This window comes from Neoarius graeffei, chromosome 1, assembly GCF_027579695.1.
Source record: "Neoarius graeffei isolate fNeoGra1 chromosome 1, fNeoGra1.pri, whole genome shotgun sequence".
Classification (NCBI taxonomy): Eukaryota; Metazoa; Chordata; class Actinopteri; order Siluriformes; family Ariidae; genus Neoarius; species Neoarius graeffei.
In genome coordinates this window covers 45,280,945-45,299,949 of record NC_083569.1, presented here as the reverse complement: position 1 = coordinate 45,299,949, position 19,005 = coordinate 45,280,945, and the positions used below count along the sequence as shown (strand labels likewise).

Genomic DNA, 19,005 nt, shown 5'->3' with positions numbered 1-19,005 from the left:
TTGGGGCCCTCCTGTACCCCCACCAAAGCTCTGGGTGCCCTGAAACTCTCTAAGTACACAGTAGAGTTCCCAAATATGATGATAAATTAGTTTAAACCCTATCAACACAAAAACTTTCCAAGATATGGACCCCTGAAATGTCAAAAAAAATTTTGTGTCATTAAAAAAATCCACTTTTAAGGGGTTAATATCTCTAAAGTTAGTAAACTTGTGCTATTTTTAGGTGCAGAATCAGATAGACAGGGCCAGAATACATAGATATAGAAATTTGAAGGTCTATATTCCCCTTAGAACAAAAGATATGGGCCTCCAAAAACGCTTGCAAATTAAGTGTACAATTCCCGGACCCCAAAAGTGGGCGTGGCACCCAAACTTTGAAGGGCCAAAATTCAAAAACCGTTCCAGCTAGGTAGCTAAAATTTTGGATTCTTTCTTTTGACATCATAAGGCACTAATAAAATAAATATCAGGCAAATTGAAGAGGTGTCACTGGGGAAGGTGTGTGAATTGACATGGAATGACCCACATTTAAACCGCTTGAACAGCAGTAGCTGTGTAATTCAGAAAGCTACAGTGGAAGTGTGTGTGTGTGTAGTTGGTGGAAGCAGCGGCTGGCAAGTTCAACCCTCACGTCCACGTGGAGTACGACTGGAACCTGCGGCTGGAGGAGATTGACGAGAGCGATGACGATCTGGATGATAAGGTTAGAACCAATGCCTTCATGCTGATCACATCTGGAGGTCATGTGAAGGTGAAACCAGTAACGAGACCCGGCAGGATTTATCACAGGCACTGCAGTAAAGGAGGTATAACAAGATTCTACTGAGCAGTGCCATGCATAAGTATTTGCACCCTCCGATCTTTATCACAGTTTGTCGTGTTCCGACTTGGAACTGAAATTGAATGCAAGTGGGATTTTATATCATGAAGCTGCACAAAGTGCATAACATTGAGGTGGGGAGGAGAAATCAATCTACGTCGAGGGGGCAGGACAGCAGAGAAACAGCTTTGCTTCAGTGAGCACTTCTTGAACTACACCAACCACACTACAGGGTTTAAATATCAAGGTTGAATTAACTGACCTATTGATTTAATTTACTGACACAAACCCTTTTTTATTATCTGTTTGATGGAATTAAAATACTGCTTGATATTGACGGCCTGCACCTTTTACGTGTTAATATCGTCTGCATTAGTGAAAAATGACACGATGATCTTTAAGTAATCTTGATGGAATAAATACAGTGCTGATTGGCTGTTTGTCTTTTGTCAACAGCAGCCGAGTCCGGTGAAGAAGGAGCGATCGCCGCGACCGCAGAGCTTCTGCCACTCGTCCAGCGTGTCGCCTCAGGAGAAGCTCTCACTGCCTGGCTACTTGAGCCACAGGGACAAGCAGCGGCTCTCATACAGTGCCTTCGCCAACCCCATCTACGGCGCGTCCACGGAAACCCCTGCATCGCCTGGCGCAGACACGCCCACTCTTGCAGCCAAGAGCAGTGCCAAAATTGCTACGGGTAACAATATAAAATTTACTGATTGCTTTATAATAGTAATGCTAAACACTGTCAGAAATAGGGGTGCAGTAGGAACCCATTTTTGTCCCTCCAAGTACAGTCTACGCTAATGTACAGTGGTTCTTGAAAGTTTGTGAACCCTTTAGAATTTTCTATATTTCTGCATAAATATGACCTAAAACAACATCAGATTTTCACACAAGTCCTAAAAGTAGATAAAGAGAACCCAGTTAAACAAATGAGACAAAAATTTTATACTTGGCCATTTATTTATTGAGGAAAGTGATCCAATATTACATATGTGAGTGGCAAAAGTATGTGAACCTCTAGGATTAGCAGTTAATTTGAAGGTGAAATTAGAGTCAGGTGTTTTCAATCAATGGGATGACAATCAGGTGTGAGTGGGCACCCTGTTTTATTTAAAGAACAGGGATCTATCAAAGTCTGATCTTTACAACACATGTTTGTGGAAGTGTATCATGGCACGAACAAAGGAGATTTCTGAGGACCTCAGAAAAAGCGTTGTTGATGCTCATCAGGCTGGGAAAGGTTACAAAACCATCTCTAAAGAGTTTGGACTCCACCAATCCACAGTCAGACAGATTGTGTACAAATGGAGGAAATTCAGGACCATCATTACCCTCCCCAGGAGTGGTCGACCAACAAAGATCACTCCAAGAGCAAGGCGTGGAATAGTCGGCAAGGTCACAAAGGACCCCAGGGTAACTTCTAAGCAACTGAAGGCCTCTCTCACATTGGCTAATGTTCCTGTTCATGAGTCCACCATCAGGAGAACACTGAACAACAATGGTGTGCATGGCAGGGTTGCAAGGAGAAAGCCACTGCTCTCCAAAAAGAACATTGCTGCTCATCTGCAGTTTGCTAAAGATCATGTGGACAAGCCAGAAGGCAATTGGAAAAATGTTTTGTGGACGGATGAGACCAAAATAGAACTTTCTGGTTTAAATGAGAAGTGTTATGTTTGGAGAAAGGAAAACACTGCATTCCAGCATAAGAACCTTATCCCATCTGTGAAACATGGTGGTGGTAGTATCATGGTTTGGGCCTGTTTTGCTGCATCTGGGCCAGGACGGCTTGCCATCATTGATGGAACAATGAATTCTGAATTATCCCAGCGAATTCTAAAGGAAAATGTCAGGACATCTGTCCATGAACTGAATCTCAAGAGAAGGTGGGTCATGCAGCAAGACAACGACCCTAACCACACAAGTCATTCTACCAAAGAATGGTTAAAGAAGAATAAAGTTAATGTTTTGGAAAGGCCAAGTCAAAGTCCTGACCTTAATCCAATGGAAATGTTGTGGAAGGACCTGAAGCGAGCAGTTCATGTGAGGAAACCCACCAACATCCCAGAGTTGAAGCTGTTCTGTATGGAGGAATGGGCTAAAATTCCTCCAAGCCGGTGTGCAGGACTGATCAACAGTTACCGCAAACGTTTAGTTGCAGTTATTGCTGCACAAGGGGGTCACACCAGATACTGAAAACAAAGGTTCACATACTTTTGCCTCTCACAGATATGGAATATTGGATTATTTTCCTCAATAAATAAATGACCAAGTATAATATTTTTGTCTCATTTGTTTAACTGGGTTCTTTTTATCTACTTTTAGGACTTGTGTGAAAATCTGATGATGTTTTAGGTCATATTTATGCAGAAATAGAGAAAATTCACAAACTCAAATTCACAAGTTCACAAACTTGCAAGCACCACTGTACCCCCTAGGGCTCATTATTGGACCTCAAGATAACTATGTGTTCCTTTTTATGGTCAAAAAGGTACAAGTTCCCAAGCAGTATATAAAGAGAACAGGTAAGTACCTTAGAGGGTAGTGCAACAGTGACATGCTGTTGTACCTCTAAAGGTACAATATTTAAAAATAATATTGGCTGGCTTTGAGTGGTATATCAAAGCAGCCAGCATGATGCTGGAGGAGTCGAAGACGAGTAGCTGAATGGAATATATCTGATATACCACGAAAAAAAGCCTATTATTATTATTATTATTATATACTAGCCTGGGCCCGCCCATCCTAAGCGTGACACAACACAAGGGCCTGTTGCGAGCTTAGTCTGGCCAGGCAAGCTATCTCCAGCTCTTCCAAGCTCTGGAAAAATTGGGAGCCAATCAACTTTGAGCATCTCCAACGGCCCTGGGTAGAGGCGTGTTCAAGGCAGTGACGTAGTAGAACTGCGACCGGAACCCATAGATTGTTTACAGAATCATGCTGTATTGAAAGTATTCAACGGGAAGTTCTTATTGAAAACGGAGCAAAGAGCAGCCCTGGAGGTATTTATTGAAAGGAAGGACGTTTTCGCCTTGCTCCCGACCGGCTTCGGTAAGAGTTTAATCTACCAGTTAGCCCCGCTAGTAGCCAAATCAATGGGGCTCAGCGAGAATCCTATCGTCGCGTCACATACGTCAGAGGAAAGAGTGATGTGATTTGGTTTAAGCTTCGTCACAGCCTTTTTTGGCTTCGACCAGTAGCAAACTGAGGCATTTCAGGGAGGCGGGTCAACCACGGGCTCTGGGAAACGGTTGTGCTGAATATCTTGGCCAGACCAATAGCTCGTAGAGCTTTGAAGTCGCGTTAGCCAGACTAATTATATACACATGGGTGTTTAACACCTCTGTATTTAACGAAGCAAACCTGGCGGCCATGTTCATGTTTGTTCCCAAATTGTCAGTCGTTTGCTAGCGCGGAAGTTTTATGTCTCCAACGTGTGATGTCATGTCTTGACAACCATGCAGTATCGTAAACCATATTCAACCCTCGTTCTCCATTGGGTAGAGTGATGTAATACACGTAGGATAAGCGATATGCTAACAATACTGCCTGCTATCTAACCAAATGAACGAAACCCGCTAGAAGGGAATAGAACATGCGTTTTTATTCCATCGAAAAAGTGTCCTGTATGTATAATAATGTACTTTATTTTCTGAGAGTGTACAATTGTATTGAGAAACGGCGATGAATGAATAAAAACTCAAAGAATTAATAAAGAACAAGCAGATACAGTACGGCAGGCAGAGCACCGAAAGCTTAACGGCAACAATTGCTAAGTCTTGATCTTTCATGTAATACTCAGTAACTCTCATTGCCACATTGATGTGCACAATAATTTCCATCCTTTTAACCTTTCTGTAATATCATAACAGCAGCTGATCATTTCTCAAACCAAACTAACTACTTTGAAATCAATTCGAAATGAAGTGTAGTCTGTGTAGGGATGCTATCAGTATGTTCTTTTTTTTTTTCGTGTGCATACAGTGCTCAGTGTAAATGAGTACACCCTCTTTCAGTATAGAGCAATACATCTGTGAATTCATCATGCCATCAATGAAATGCAGCTCCCCGACACCAGCAGCACTCATGCAGCCCCACATAAAGACACTGCCACCACCATGCTTCACTGTAGGCACCGTGCATTTTTCTTTGGATTCCTCACCTTTGCGATGCCATACAGTTTTGAAGCCATCAGTTCCAAAAACATTTATCTTGGTCTCATCACTCCAGAGTATAGAGTCCCAGTAGTCTTCATCTTTGTCAGCATGGGCCCTGGCAAACTCTAGGCGGGCTTTTTTGTGCCTGGGTTTTAGGAGAGGCTTCTTTCGTGGACGGCATCCATGCATGCCATTCCTCTGCAGTGAACGCCGTATTGTGTCACGGGAAATAGTCACCCCAGTTTGGCTTTCTACTTCTTTAGTGAACTTGCATGCCGATTTTCTTCAACCCTTCTCATCAGAAGACGCTCCTGTCGAGGTGTTAACTTCCGTGGACGACCTGGACATCTCTGTGAGATGGTTGCAGTTCCAGCTTTCTTAAATGTTTGTACCACTTTTGCTCCAGTATTCTGACTGATAAGTAAAGCTTTGCTGATGATCTTGTAGCCTTCACCTTTGTGGTGGAAAGAAATTATTTTCTTTGGGGAATTCTGAAGAGACAAGTTGAGCATCACTCTCCATCCAGCATCCAGTCACTAAAAGAGGTCATTGCTGAAGAATGGAAAAAGATTGATGTTGCAAAATGTCGCCAACTTGTTCATTCCATGCCTAGAAGACTTGGTGCTGTCGTTAAAAATCATGGAGGCCATACAAAGTACTAGATGTAGTAGTTTTTGTTGTGGGGTGTACTCATTTTTGCACCACCCTAATTTGAGTAAAACTGAAAAATGTGTAATCTAAGTTATATTATTAACCTTACTTTCACGTTATAAGTTAAACAGATGTTATATTAAACTTTGTCTTGTCAACATTTTGGAAATTGTTTGTTCGTTGAGATATTGTTTAAAGTGTTACTTTTCAAAGGGGGTGCACTCATTTACGCTCAGCACTGTACGTGCACTAGAAACATACTGAATACATAATTGCTCGTGTATATATTCCAGGTGCTGAAGGATGTATGTAGGATAGTGCAGTTGACTGTATCTGTGAACTTTGTGCGACAGCTCTTCTCAGGCATCTCTCTCTCTCTCTGTCTCTCTCTCTCTCTCTCTCTCTCTCTCTCTCTCTCTCTGTGTGTGTGCTAGTAACCGTTTATAGCCTTAGGGAGGAAGTGACACGGTTGCAACACAATATCACACAGCCACAACTTTTCACTTCAAAAAGGAAGCTACTTTTGCACAGAAAGACTTCTGGCAGATGTTGTGTGGAGTTTATTTCTCGATATTTTAGCTGTCATGGAGAGAGAGAGAAATATTCTGGTTGAGAGTGTAAGTCAGCAGGGCAGGCCTACATAGCCGTCATGAGGTGAGAACTCGTGCCATAAACACACCCATTTCCTGCTCGATCATTAATAGTTAGCCAGTCACTCTTTTGTTTGTTTAACAAAGGAACAGGAATGTTTCGCTCCAGGTTATGTTTTACATGTAAGAGCTGCCTGTCATGCAGCTATGTTTGACTCGAAAGCTCCGCTACGCTTCAAACAATGGAAGAAATAAACAAGTGCTTCTGTCAAACATGCAGTTGGTATACTTCAAACCAACTCTCCGTGTTCCTGAAACCCTCTGCGCTGTTCCGTTTACAGTATATAGACCGGTTTTAAAGAGGCTGTGGGCTAAGCAGACTTGATAAAATCTCCGTGGCTGCAAGTCAGTTTTGCCACCAAAGAACCGCTGCTAATTTTAATACTTCGTTCTTGACGTGTATCGCATGCTGCTGCTTATAAATATTGCAGTACATTTTGCAATAGTAGCTAGACTGCTAGACTTGAAAAGCAGTGTGTAGGTTGAAATGTGCACAGCTGGAGGATTTGTGGTGCTTTTTTAACTTGTCATCGTCTCAAACTTAAAATAAAAATACAGAGAAGAAAACAGTGCCATCTGTGAAAGAGGTGCAAATTATATACGCACACACAGAGACTATTAGTTGTAGTAAAATTAATGAGAGAAAAAAGTAGCAGCCATATTTTGAATTTTCTCTTCCATCCCTGTATCTGAAATCACTCACTCATTCACTACTCCCTATATCGAAAATTACTATATACAGTGGTGCTTGAAAGTTTGTGAACCCTTTAGAATTTTCTCTATTTCTGCATAAATATGACCTAAAACATCATCAGATTTTCACACAAGTCCTAAAAGTAGATAAAGAGAACCCAGTTAAACAAATGAGACAAAAATATTGTACTTGGTCATTTATTTATTGAGGAAAATGATCCAATATTACATATCTGTGAGTGGCAAAAGTATGTGAACCTTTGCTTTCAGTATCCGGTGTGACCCCCTTGTGCAGCAATAACTGCAACTAAACGTTTGCGGTAACTGTTGATCAGTCCTGCACACCGGCTTGGAGGAATTTTAGCCCATTCCTCCGTACAGAACAGCTTCAACTCTGGGATGTTGGTGGGTTTCCTCACATGAACTGCTCGCTTCAAGTCCTTCCACAACATTTCCATTGGATTAAGGTCAGGACTTTGACTTGGCCGTTCCAAAACATTAACTTTATTCTTCTTTAACCATTCTTTGGTAGAACGACTTGTGTGCTTAGGGTCGTTGTCTTGCAGTATGACCCCCCTTCTCTTGAGATTCAGTTCATGGACAGATATCCTGACATTTTCCTTTAGAATTCGCTGGGATAATTCAGAATTCATTGTTCCACCAATGATGGCAAGCCGTCCTGGCCCAGATGCAGCAAAACAGGTCCAAACCATGATACTACCACCACCATGTTTCACAGATGGGATAAGGTTCTTATGCTGGAATGCAGTGTTTCCCTTTCTCCAAACATAACGCTTCTCATTTAAACGAAAAAATTATATTTTGGTCTCATCCATCCACAAAACATTTTTCCAGTAGCCTTCTGGCTTGTCCATGTGATCTTTAGCAAACTGCAGACGAGCAGCAATGTTCTTTTTGGAGAGCAGCGACTTTCTCCTTGCAACCCTGCCATGCACACCATTGTTGTTCAGTGTTCTCCTGATGGTGGACTCATGAACATTAACATTAGCCAATGTGAGAGAGGCCTTCAGTTGCTTAGAAGTTACCCTGGGGTCCTTTGTGACCTCGCTGACTATTCCACGCCTTGCTCTTGGAGTGATCTTTGTTGGTTGACCACTCCTGGGGAGGGTAACAATGGTCTTGAATTCCCTCCATTTGTACACAATCTGTCTGACTGTGGATTGGTGGAGTCCAAACTCTTTAGAGATGGTTTTGTAACCTTTTCCAGCCTGATGAGCATCAACAATGCTTTTTCTGAGCTCCTCAGAAATCTCCTTTGTTCGTGTCATGATACACTTCCACAAACATGTGTTGTGAAGATCAGACTTTGATAGATCCCTGTTCTTTAAATAAAACAGGGTGCCCACTCACACCTGATTGTCATCCCGTTGATGGAAAACACCTGACTCTAATTTCACCTTCAAATTAACTGCTAATCCTAGAGGTTCACATACTTTTGCCACTCACAGATATATGGATCATTTTCCTCAATAAATAAATGGCCAAGTATAATATTTTTGTCTCATTTGTTTAACTGGGTTCTCTTTATCTACTTTTAGGACTTGGGTGAAAATCTGATGATGTTTTAGGTCATATTTATGCAGAAATATAAACAATTCTAAAGGGTTCACAAACTTTCAAGCACCACTGTAGAGGACTATATATTGAACTCATTGGTAAAAACGCTTTCGGACACTACTCCGTCGCTCTGGTATGTACGTCATTACTGTCGCACAATTAAAATGTGCCAGATCAGTCGGCTGGTGGGTTTTCAAAATAATAAATCCATGCATGTGTTTTTGCGATAAATCCATATTATACTGAGCGCATTTCCCACATTAATAAATACAAAGTACCTGCATCTTTCAGTTTTTTTTTTTAAATCAAGGCTGAATACTTTCTTCTTTGCCGCTGCCTTTTATTCAATCAAATTTGAGACTTTTAATTTGATTTCTTTCAGCGCGACCGCAATGCATGATGGGAGAGGTTGCTTTGGTTAGTGACCATCGGTTGTATGCTACTTTTCGCGATGCATTGTGGGATACTTTGAGTGCACTATATATAGGGTGTAAATAATCCTCACTAAGGTTTCGGACAGCACTACAAAATCGCGTCCTCACTATAATAGTGCCCTATATAGTGAGTAGGGAGCGATTTCGGACACAGGGTGTGTGTGTGTGTGCTGCTGGTACAGCTGACCCGGAAATATAACTGCAGCTCCATTCAGTGACAGGAACCCTGTGATATTTATACCAATGACAGCCAGGGGAAGGTCTCGGAACAAATGTATTGGAAATGCAGCGCCAGCTTAAACCTGTTCCTAGGCTTTATAGAGCTTGTTATTTAGAGAAGAGAGAGAATTACACAAGACAATACCAGATTTAATGTCAGAACAGAAATGTGCAGAATTTGGAGATCTGGCGGATTAAATATTCTGAGCAAATTGTCCTTTTGAGAATCTGGATATCCACTCACTGAGCACTTTATTCGGAATACTGTATTGGGTAGAGCCTGCCTTTGCTCTCACCTCAGCCTCAATTCTTCATGGCATGGATTCCACAAGATGCTGGATACATTCCTTTGAGATTCTGCTCCATGTTGATATGACCGTGTCTCCTATTCTACCACATCCCAAAGATGATCATCTGGATTCAGATCCAGTGACTGCGAAGGCCACTGAGCCCATGTCATGTTCATGGAACCAGTTTGAGACGACTTTTCCTTTGTAACATGGTGCATTATCATGCTGGATGTAGCCGTTGGGAGATGGTAAATTGTGACCATCAAACAGGCTGTTGCATTCAAACAATGATTGATTAGCATTAACAAGCCCAAAGTGTGCCAAGAAAACATTCCCCACACCATTACACCACCCCCACCAGCCTGGAATGTTGACACAAGGCAAGTTGGATTCATGCTGTTGGCACCCTAATATCTGTGCACCTCAGTAGAAATTGAGATTCATTTGACCAGGCTACATTTTTTCCAGTCTTCAGCTGTCCAGGTTTGGTGAGTCTGTGCCCACTGCAACCTCAGCTTTCTGTTCTTGGCTGACAGAAGAGGAACCTGATATGACCTTTGGTTGTTGTAGCCCATTCTCGGTTGACCTCTCTCGTCAAGGCATTTAGTGCAGCATTCTGAGAGGCTGTCCACACGGCAACGGATTCAGGTGAATCTGATAAAATTGTTTATCGTTTCGGCCTGGCGTCCACACGGCACCGGCATTTTGGGTGCCCCAAAACGAGAACAGGTTCCAGAGTGGAAAAATCTGGCAACGGCGCCGTTGCAAAGTCGTCTGGATGAGTAGAACGGATTTGTTTACGATGACGTCACAACCACATGACTAGAACAAGCAGCACTCTCGCTGTTTTGTATGAACCACTGCATTGCATTCACTTTTGTATACAGATTTTCTTTTAAATAAACAAGTAACTGAACCATTTCTTGAATTTCTTTTTTTTATTGGATAAGACTGCTTTTCAAAATGTTCACACACAATATAAAAAGTTATATAAATTATATAAAAACGCTTTTCAAAATGTTCACACACAATAAGAAAATTAAGTTATATAAAACTATGCACACTAATAAAACTAATTTGTACACACAGAAGGCACGATTTCCTCGCGTAGTCGCAGCCATCTTCTTCTTGTTGTTGTGTGCTTGTTCCTGTGAGTGCTTCACGCCGGGTAGAAGAAGGGGTTTATGCGCATGCGCCGTACTTCTTCTATTGTTCTGGTGTCTCCGATGGGACTGTCTTACAGCGCACGTAGAGGTGTGGCATGTGTATTGCATCGTTTTCAGCAAGCGTTGCGTTGCCATATGTACCTGATATTTTACTGATCCGTTGCCCATGTGGACGCGATATTTTTTTAAATAAAATCTCGTTGCCGTGTGGATGTAGCCTGAGTAAACTCAAAGGCTGTTGTGTGTGAAAACCCCAGCAGTTATAGAAATACTCACGACATTCTGTCTGACACCAGCAATCACGCCACTGTCAAAATCACTAAGATCACAATTATTCATTACCTGAAGCTGCTGGCCCATGATTGGTTGGTTGGTGCACTGCGCTGCTACACGACTGGTTGACTCGATAATTGCATGAATGTTTAGGTGTACAGGTGGTGTTCACTAAGTGTATTTACATTTGTTCTTCACAGAAATTCTCCTCCCTCAGTTGTTGGGTTGAGATTTGGTGACTTTGAAAAATGTACCATATGATTTACACTTTGACTATTTAAAATAATTATTTGCAGTTATTTACTTGACGAGAATCTACATGCATTGTGGTTTTTGATGTTTTTTTGTTTAGTTTTGTTTTTTTTGTCTGTCTTTATGCAAACTGTACTAAATCAGTAGACTACACAGACATGTACCTTATCATTAATATGAAAATAAACAGGCTAAGCTTGGCTGATCTCATTCCGTACAAGGAGCATCATTAACATACATGAAACCCCTTCTGTGAAACGTGATGTAATAAGGCTAACAACATTAGTTGTCATTTACAAAGTAGTATCTTTCATTTTAAATGGCTCATCATCTACAGTATACGCTGCTATGAAAAGCCATAGCACTGCACCGTGCTTGTACTTTTTTTTTTTTTTTTTTTAAAGTGGAAAAAAAAATCCTGCAATTGAACATTTTCAGCATTGCTTGGGGCAGTACCTGATAATTACTTCATGGAATAACAACATTCCATCAATTTGGTCTTTTTTTTCCAGAAAGAAGAGAGTATGGGTCAGTGTTTTGTCTTCACACTTTCATATGTTGAATTAAAGTTCAACTTGATCCCCCGTCCACCCGCCCCGCCCATGTTCAGTTGGATTGCCTGTGGCTTGTTATAATCAGAGTGAGCAGACCATTTGGTGCAGGTTAAATTGGTTGATCTGTTTCTTGAGTCTTTTAAAAAGACAAAACTGGACTGATGGGAAAACAGTCCCACACACGGCACTATACGGGGTGGCACGGTGGTGTAGTGGTTAGCACTGTCGCCTAATAGCAAGAAGGTTCTGGGTTCGAGCCCAGTGGCCACACTTTCTGTGTGGAGTTTGCATGTTCTCCCCATGTCTGCATGGGTTTCTTGGGTGTGCTCCAGCTTCCCCCACAGTCCAAAGATGTGCGGTTAGGTTAACCGGCTACTCTAAATTGTCCATAGGTGTAAGTGTGTGTGTGAGTGGTTGTTTCCCAAGCCCAGAAATGGGAGGGTTGCGGCAGGAAGGGTGTCCGGTGTATGACTTGTGGATCAATCGGTAGAGTCCACATGGACCCCGATCTGGCAGCAGTGCTGGACAAGGGAGAAAATGATGATGATGATGATGACATGGTGCTATATAGTAGAAAGAAATAACAGAAGTAGCATCTCTGCTGACCTTATGCCGCTTTTCCACTACAAACGCGGCTGAGCCGTGCCGTGCCGAGTCGAGCTGAGTCGGGCTGAGCGGGGCTATTGAAGTTGCATTTCGACTACAACCGCGCTGAACCGTGCTGGCTGGAAGTGGGTGGACACATTGGGTGGAGTTAGCGAAAGTGGGTGGACGTCATGTGATGTCGTTAAGCAGCGCAAACAGTGACATCAGTGACAGTGGCGGAACAAGTCAGAGCCGGGCCGGGGGCGGGGCAAATGACCGGGCCCTTTATTAAAGCTTATCATAACATCATTTTAGGCTACAAAATGTCCGCAACTGCGGTGTTTACCAATTTCAACACTACCGGGTGCAACTATGTTATTTAGTACATCAAGTCCTTCAAACGAACATGTAACTCAGAAACAAAAAACATTAGGATACTGTACATGGCTCATAATAAAACATCAATAGCCTATACTGCGCACATTATTTGAAGGGCATACGAATGAGCGCTCAGAGGTTGCAACGGTGACAGGAAGAGTCAGAAATAAAAGGAGGGCGGTGCAAACCTCACTGAATGCACTGTGTTTACCAATTTCAACACTACGGGGTGCAACTATGTTATTTTGTACATTAAGTCCTTCAAACGAACATGTAACTCAGAAACAAAAAAACATTCGGCGACATACTGTACATGGCTCATAATAAAACATCAATAGCCTACTGCGCGCATTATTTGAAGGGCATACGACGAGCCTTGCGCTCCGCGAACTCGTCCACGATGCTCTGTATGTCACTGATTCAGTGAGCTTTTAAGCGGTAGTCTCACGACCCGAATAGTAAACAATAAACATGGAGGACATGGAGTCGTTAGTGTTGCTGGTCTTGGTGCTGTGGCTTGTTGTCACCGACAACGCCAACAGATACTGGCAAGAACGTATAGATGAGGCGAGGCGCATAAGGCTTCAGAAATTCTCGTAATTCGTAATTATTCTTCTTCCGGGTTTGCGGTGTTTACAGATCCCAGCGCGCTCGCGGGGCGTGTGTGGGCATGTGAGGACACGCCTCCTCACCAATCAGTGCACAGGGGAGTGTCTGCTCACGCCCCCAACCTCACTCGGCACGGTTTGGCTCGCTTCAGCCCCACTCCAAAACCGTGCGAGTTTTAGGGGCTAAGCAGGGCTGAAGCGAGCTGAGTCGTGCTGGTTTTTGGTAGTCGAAACGCGAGCCGTGTCGGGCTGAAGTGAGCTGAAGCGAGCTGAAGTGAGCTGAAAAAGGGTAGTGGAAAAGGGCCATTAGTGACTTCAGTAGTGCATTACATTGGAATACATACAGTAATATGGGCTTGATGAATTAATTGTTGCAGCCCTAATTAATTCTTCGTGACTCCTCTGTCTAAGAGAACGAGTAGACTCGTATCATGTCAGCAAAATGCCCTAAGACCATAACAGATCCACCAGTTTTTCATCTGTCTGAACTGCAAGTGTAGTTTGCAGGCACTGCTTGGTATATCTGGCAAGATTTGGATACATGTCTTTGCACCCATCCATTACTTGAAGATGCACCTTCTTTGCACCAAAATACACCCAAATAAATCCTGCTGCCAATGGGAAGTACAGTATTTGCGTTACCCAAGTGTTAAATGCATAGAACTGACCGAAGGATTCATGTCTCTTTTCCTTCCCAGCTCCCTCTACTGGCCCTCCCACCTCTCTCCCACTGGGTTCTCAGCCATGTACAAGTGGCAGCTCCACTCTGTCTAAAAAGAGGGCTCCTCCACCACCTCCTGGAGGCCATAAACGCACACTCTCAGACCCACCTAGCCCTGTCCTCCAGGCACCCCAGAGCAAAGGTGGGTGAAGATCATTCTGTGCCATATTTCATTTACAATCCAATTGAATTTCCCTCATGAAAAAGTCAACGGAGAGCATCTTTAACGGCTGTGATTTAATGACTTTCATTATTACTGTAAGCTTTGTAATGGGTACTCTCCACTTCCTCTATTATACTTTTATGACATCTTGGAGCTTCCTGACAGGAAGTGCAGTGTTGCTGTTATTTGTCCTCCCTCCAGTGTTCAGCGTTTTGCTGATGGCAAAAGAAATCAGTTATTTTGCATCTGATTGCGTTTCCTCTTTTCTTAACTCATGTGAGAATGAAAGATATCCACCTTTCTTTTTACTACAGGGAGTGATTTAACACCGCCACCTGCAAACAGGACCTCGCCAGCTAACAAATTTGAAGGAATTCAGCAGCAGCAAAGGTGTGTAAAAGTGACGCATGTAGTTAGTGTTATAAAGTAACTAGACAACTACGGAATATTCGCGACTCTAATGCTTTACTCCTCCTCTTATAGCACTACGTCTAGTAATACAAAATCAACACTTGGTCCGCGAGTCTTACCCAAACTACCTCAAAAAGGTGAGTGTTTCATACTTCGTCACTATGAGAATTGTCTAAATAGTCTAGAATGGAATGTGAAAAGCCTTGTTTCATCAGTGGGGGCTAACTTAAGATTAGTGGTGAAACATATTCAAGATTATTCCACAGGTCACCTTGACTTCCTGACATTTGAAGTGGGAAACCTTTATAGGTTAAGGATATACTGTTTCTCTTTTTCAGTGGCATTAAGAAAAACTCCAGGCATTGTCCCCTCAGTGGACAAACCCAACCAGGGCCCTGAGGTGCTGCAAAAACCTACCCAGGTGGTGGATATTCCAACTAGAGATACCATCACCAGACCCACAGAGCCTCCACCCAAAATCCCACAGGCAGCTGAGAGGCCCCAGCCAGCTGAGATTCCTCCCAAACCACACGTCCTGGAGCTTCCCCCTAAACCCCAGCTTTCGGATCTTCCCCCAAAACCACAGCTGTCAGAATTACCCCCCAAACCCCAACTGTCTGATCTGCCTCCTAAACCCCAACTGAAGGATCTGCCGCCTAAGCCACAGCTATCAGATCTTGCCCCAAAAGTTCCAGCATCCACAGCTACAGAGACCCCACAGAAACAGCCAACACTAGAAGAGACAGCTCCAAAGGTGCAGGTTACAGAGGCTCAAACTCCAAGCCAACATGGAGAGCTTTCACCCAGGCAGGCAAGTGAGGATACCAATGGTGCGCCAGCAGGTGTCGTAGAGATGCCAGTCCCTCTGCCACGCAAAATAAACACGGTGAGTCATGTGGAAAGAAGACAAAGGTGATGAGGCAGTGATAGAATGTGACCCTTATTTGAGTTGACTTGTAGGGGTGAGTTGACTTATTGACTTGGTGAGATAAGTTGACTTGTTGAGTAGACTTCTGGAGTTGAATTGTGAAGTTGAGTTGGAATTTTGACTTGAGATATGGTGACTTGTTGAGTTGACTTCTGAAGTTGAATTGTGGAGCTGAGTTGACTTGTGAACTTGAGGTGACCTGTTGAAGTCACCTTTGGAGTTGAGTTGACATGTTGTTGATAAAACTTGTTTGTTTGTGGAAGGGGAAGAGCAAAATCAAGAGGGTGAAGACCATCTACGATTGCCAAGCAGACAACGATGATGAGCTGACCTTTACTGAAGGAGAAGTGATCATCGTTACAGGAGAAGAAGACCAAGAGTGGTGGGTGAGTAAGACTTGACTGAATCTCTGGAAACATGCTTCAGATTTCACACCATTTTTAATTTGTATTTTTTTTTAACGTCTTCTCTGAACTTGGTCTTTTCCAGATTGGACATATAGAAGGTCAGCCGGACAGGAAAGGGGTCTTCCCGATGTCCTTTGTGCAGATTTTATCAGACTGACGTTGTGACTGGCAAGTGTGAGGCTGCTCCTCTAGTACAAGCTTTGCCCCATTAGCCTCTCACCGGAATTTGGACTCCGCCTCTCTGTATAGCTGCTGTAACCCAAACAAATGTCAAGAATCCAAAAGGAAAAAAAAATCATATCAAATCCAGACTCTTGGAAACATGAAGGATGGACTGAATACAGTGTGTGTTAACAAACTGAGTTATCTTGCCTACCAGTATTACCGTAGCCATGGCGGCCCAGCATGCTAACCTGGGTATGCAGTAGCTATCTTCGGAATTTAGCACTTAACATTTCTCAGTGTATGCTGTAACGTTGTGTATGTGTGCACATATGGAATTATATGTATGTCCATATTAAGTGTCTCTGTACATATATATGCACACATGTAAGTGTATATTTATGTACTTACGTTATGTAGGATGTAAGTGTGCAAATGTATGTTAATCCCTGCTTGCTTCAGGAGCCAAACTGACTCCTAGACATTTTATCTCAGTGTTTTCATTCATCTCTCGAATTCCTGGAAGGACTAACGGACAAAACGAGAGAATTAAATGAAGGTTTCACTGAATATACAAGTGTTGTCCTCAAGTATAGTGGCACGATAAACAGGGATGAAAACTTTGAATAGTTCGAAGCCTCTAAGCATCTCATCTTCTATGCATATAAGGTTAATCGATCTAGGCTGGATTGCTTGCTTGTCAATATATGTCATACTGAAAAGGAAAACAACAAACTGTAATCACATTTGTCTTCTATCTACGTATACATTACCTTGTTAAAGACTCCTACTCTGGAGGTTGTTTACTCTTTAGTGCAGTCCATGCCACTTGGCGACTGTCCATGCATCTCCTCGCTGGTATTTAATGCCAGATCAGATATCGCAAAGCCCCTGGAACACATCCTTGACCATAGGATCATGATTTAAAGCAGATGGATCTAATTAAAGCAATCCCCCAGGTCCTACCATTCCCTTACAGTACAGAACGCACATTGACCAGCATTGGTATTACAGGTTCAGGATGCTCTACATAGAAGTAGCTCTGTAACTGTGGAGTTTTGTTAGTAGGTTATTTGTATGTTTGGTTTTATTTGAATATGAATTCAGGGGTACAGAGCAACGAGTGACGGGCAGTAACACGGCTCCGAATGAACTTACTGCTGCCTCTGACTTTTCCTCAACCAGGGAGACTTGAGCTTTTTTAGCTTTTTTTTGTGTGTTAACAGAAGGTCATGTATTAGCTAATGCCTCCTAATTTGTTTATAGTATTAGCCATTTATAGGGCTGCAGTGTGTCAGTATGAAAAGGAATCGAATCCCTTTGAGTGAAGAGAAAATAAATGAATATTCATTTATTTTAGGATGCATTACAAACACTTTTGCTGTAACTGGGGTAAACCACGATGCGAGATTTCAGCACAAGCAAAAACAGCAGCGCTCCATGAAGTATCAAACCGATGTGAAGCCTGTCGAACAGAGTTCCTGATACACCATTCCTGTATTGTGTACATTTAAACTCTCAGTGAGCCTGTTGTTGGACCAAATGTGTGAAATTCATGTTTAGATAGAACACAGTTCATCTAGAGGTGCCATCTTGGCTAGTCAGGAACTGGTAATAGACTCTTGTCTGCTAATATTTGGAAGCAGTCAAATGGCTAATTTTACGAAGAACTGGATCTGATCCTTATGTAAAAAAAAAAAAAAATTATATATATATATTTAGGATAGATTTTACCACTCATTTCTCATTTGTTTGCGTCTGTGTTTTGCTGCACTGTACGTTTAGTCCCAAGACACTCTGATATCAAGTTTCATTTAGAAATAAATATTTTACGTTGAAACTACATGTCTGTGTTGTCATTGTCTGTATGCCTACTTAGCCTTCTTTTAGTTAAAGACGTTTCCTTTCAGTGACTTGTTACTTGACTTTGAGGTTTGTTAAATAGCTAACTGCTCTTCAGTGGCTGATTCTGGTTTATGAAGAGTTATGTTTAGTTTAAATTATGTTAACAAAGCGGGCGGCACGGTGGTGTAGTGGTTAGTGCTGTCGCCTCACAGCAAGAAGGTCCGGCTTCGAGCCCCGTGGCCGGCGAGGGCCTTTCTGTGCGGAGTTTGCATGTTCTCCCCGTGTCCGCGTGGGTTTCCTCCGGGTGCTCCGGTTTCCCCCACAGTCCAAAGACATGCAGGTTAGGTTAACTGGTGACTCTAAATTGACCGTAGGTGTGAATGTGAGTGTGAATGGTTGTCTGTGTCTATGTGTCAGCCCTGTGATGACCTGGTGACTTGTCCAGGGTGTACCCCGCCTTTCACCCATAGTCAGCTGGGATAGGCTCCAGCTTGCCTGCGACCCTGTAGAACAGGATAAAGCGGCTAGAGATAATGAGATGAGATGTTAACAAAGCACAAAATTCACTTTTGTCTAAAAACCAAGAGTTTCTCAGAACTTTGCTTAAAAAACAAACAATTGTGTTGCGGGGTTGTTGCGCTCAGTTTGTGATGTCACAAAATGGATTCATTGGCTTTGGGTGAGTCATGTCTGCTATTCAAATTATTGAAGGATGCCATTAAACTTGTAAACCTTTAGTTTACAATCGGCGTGCCAAGATAGCCAGCTAGCTGACCAACTTTGTTGGAGGAGGTTACGTTTTCGCTTCTGTTTGTTTTTCTGTTCCCAACGTAACTCAAAAGTAGTGAACGGATTTTGATGAAATTTTCAGGAAAAGTGGGCCATTGGCTAAGGAACAATTGATTAGATTTTGATGCAAATCCGGATATGTATGTGGATTCAGGATTTTTTTTTTGGCTGTTCCCAACGTAACTCAAAAAATAGTGAACAGATTTTGACAAACTTTGGTGTAGAGCTTTAGTATTATTCTAGGTTTAAGTGATTTGATTTTGATATTGAT

At 42.5% G+C, this 19,005-nt stretch overlaps 1 protein-coding gene across 1 annotated transcript in view; it reads left to right on the top strand.

Moving 5' to 3' along the window:
- The window catches only part of asap1a (ArfGAP with SH3 domain, ankyrin repeat and PH domain 1a), a 220,738-nt gene extending 202,795 nt beyond the window's left edge, over nt 1–17,943 (top strand). The window contains exons 23-30 of the mRNA XM_060932545.1: nt 596–703; nt 1,277–1,514; nt 14,007–14,171; nt 14,507–14,582; nt 14,676–14,740; nt 14,942–15,489; nt 15,795–15,917; nt 16,021–17,943. Of these exons, the coding sequence (XP_060788528.1) occupies nt 596–703; nt 1,277–1,514; nt 14,007–14,171; nt 14,507–14,582; nt 14,676–14,740; nt 14,942–15,489; nt 15,795–15,917; nt 16,021–16,095 (1,398 nt within the window). The 3' untranslated portion in view covers nt 16,096–17,943. The remainder of the gene's footprint in view (nt 1–595; nt 704–1,276; nt 1,515–14,006; nt 14,172–14,506; nt 14,583–14,675; nt 14,741–14,941; nt 15,490–15,794; nt 15,918–16,020) is intronic.
- Nucleotides 17,944–19,005: the final 1,062 nt, after the last annotated feature.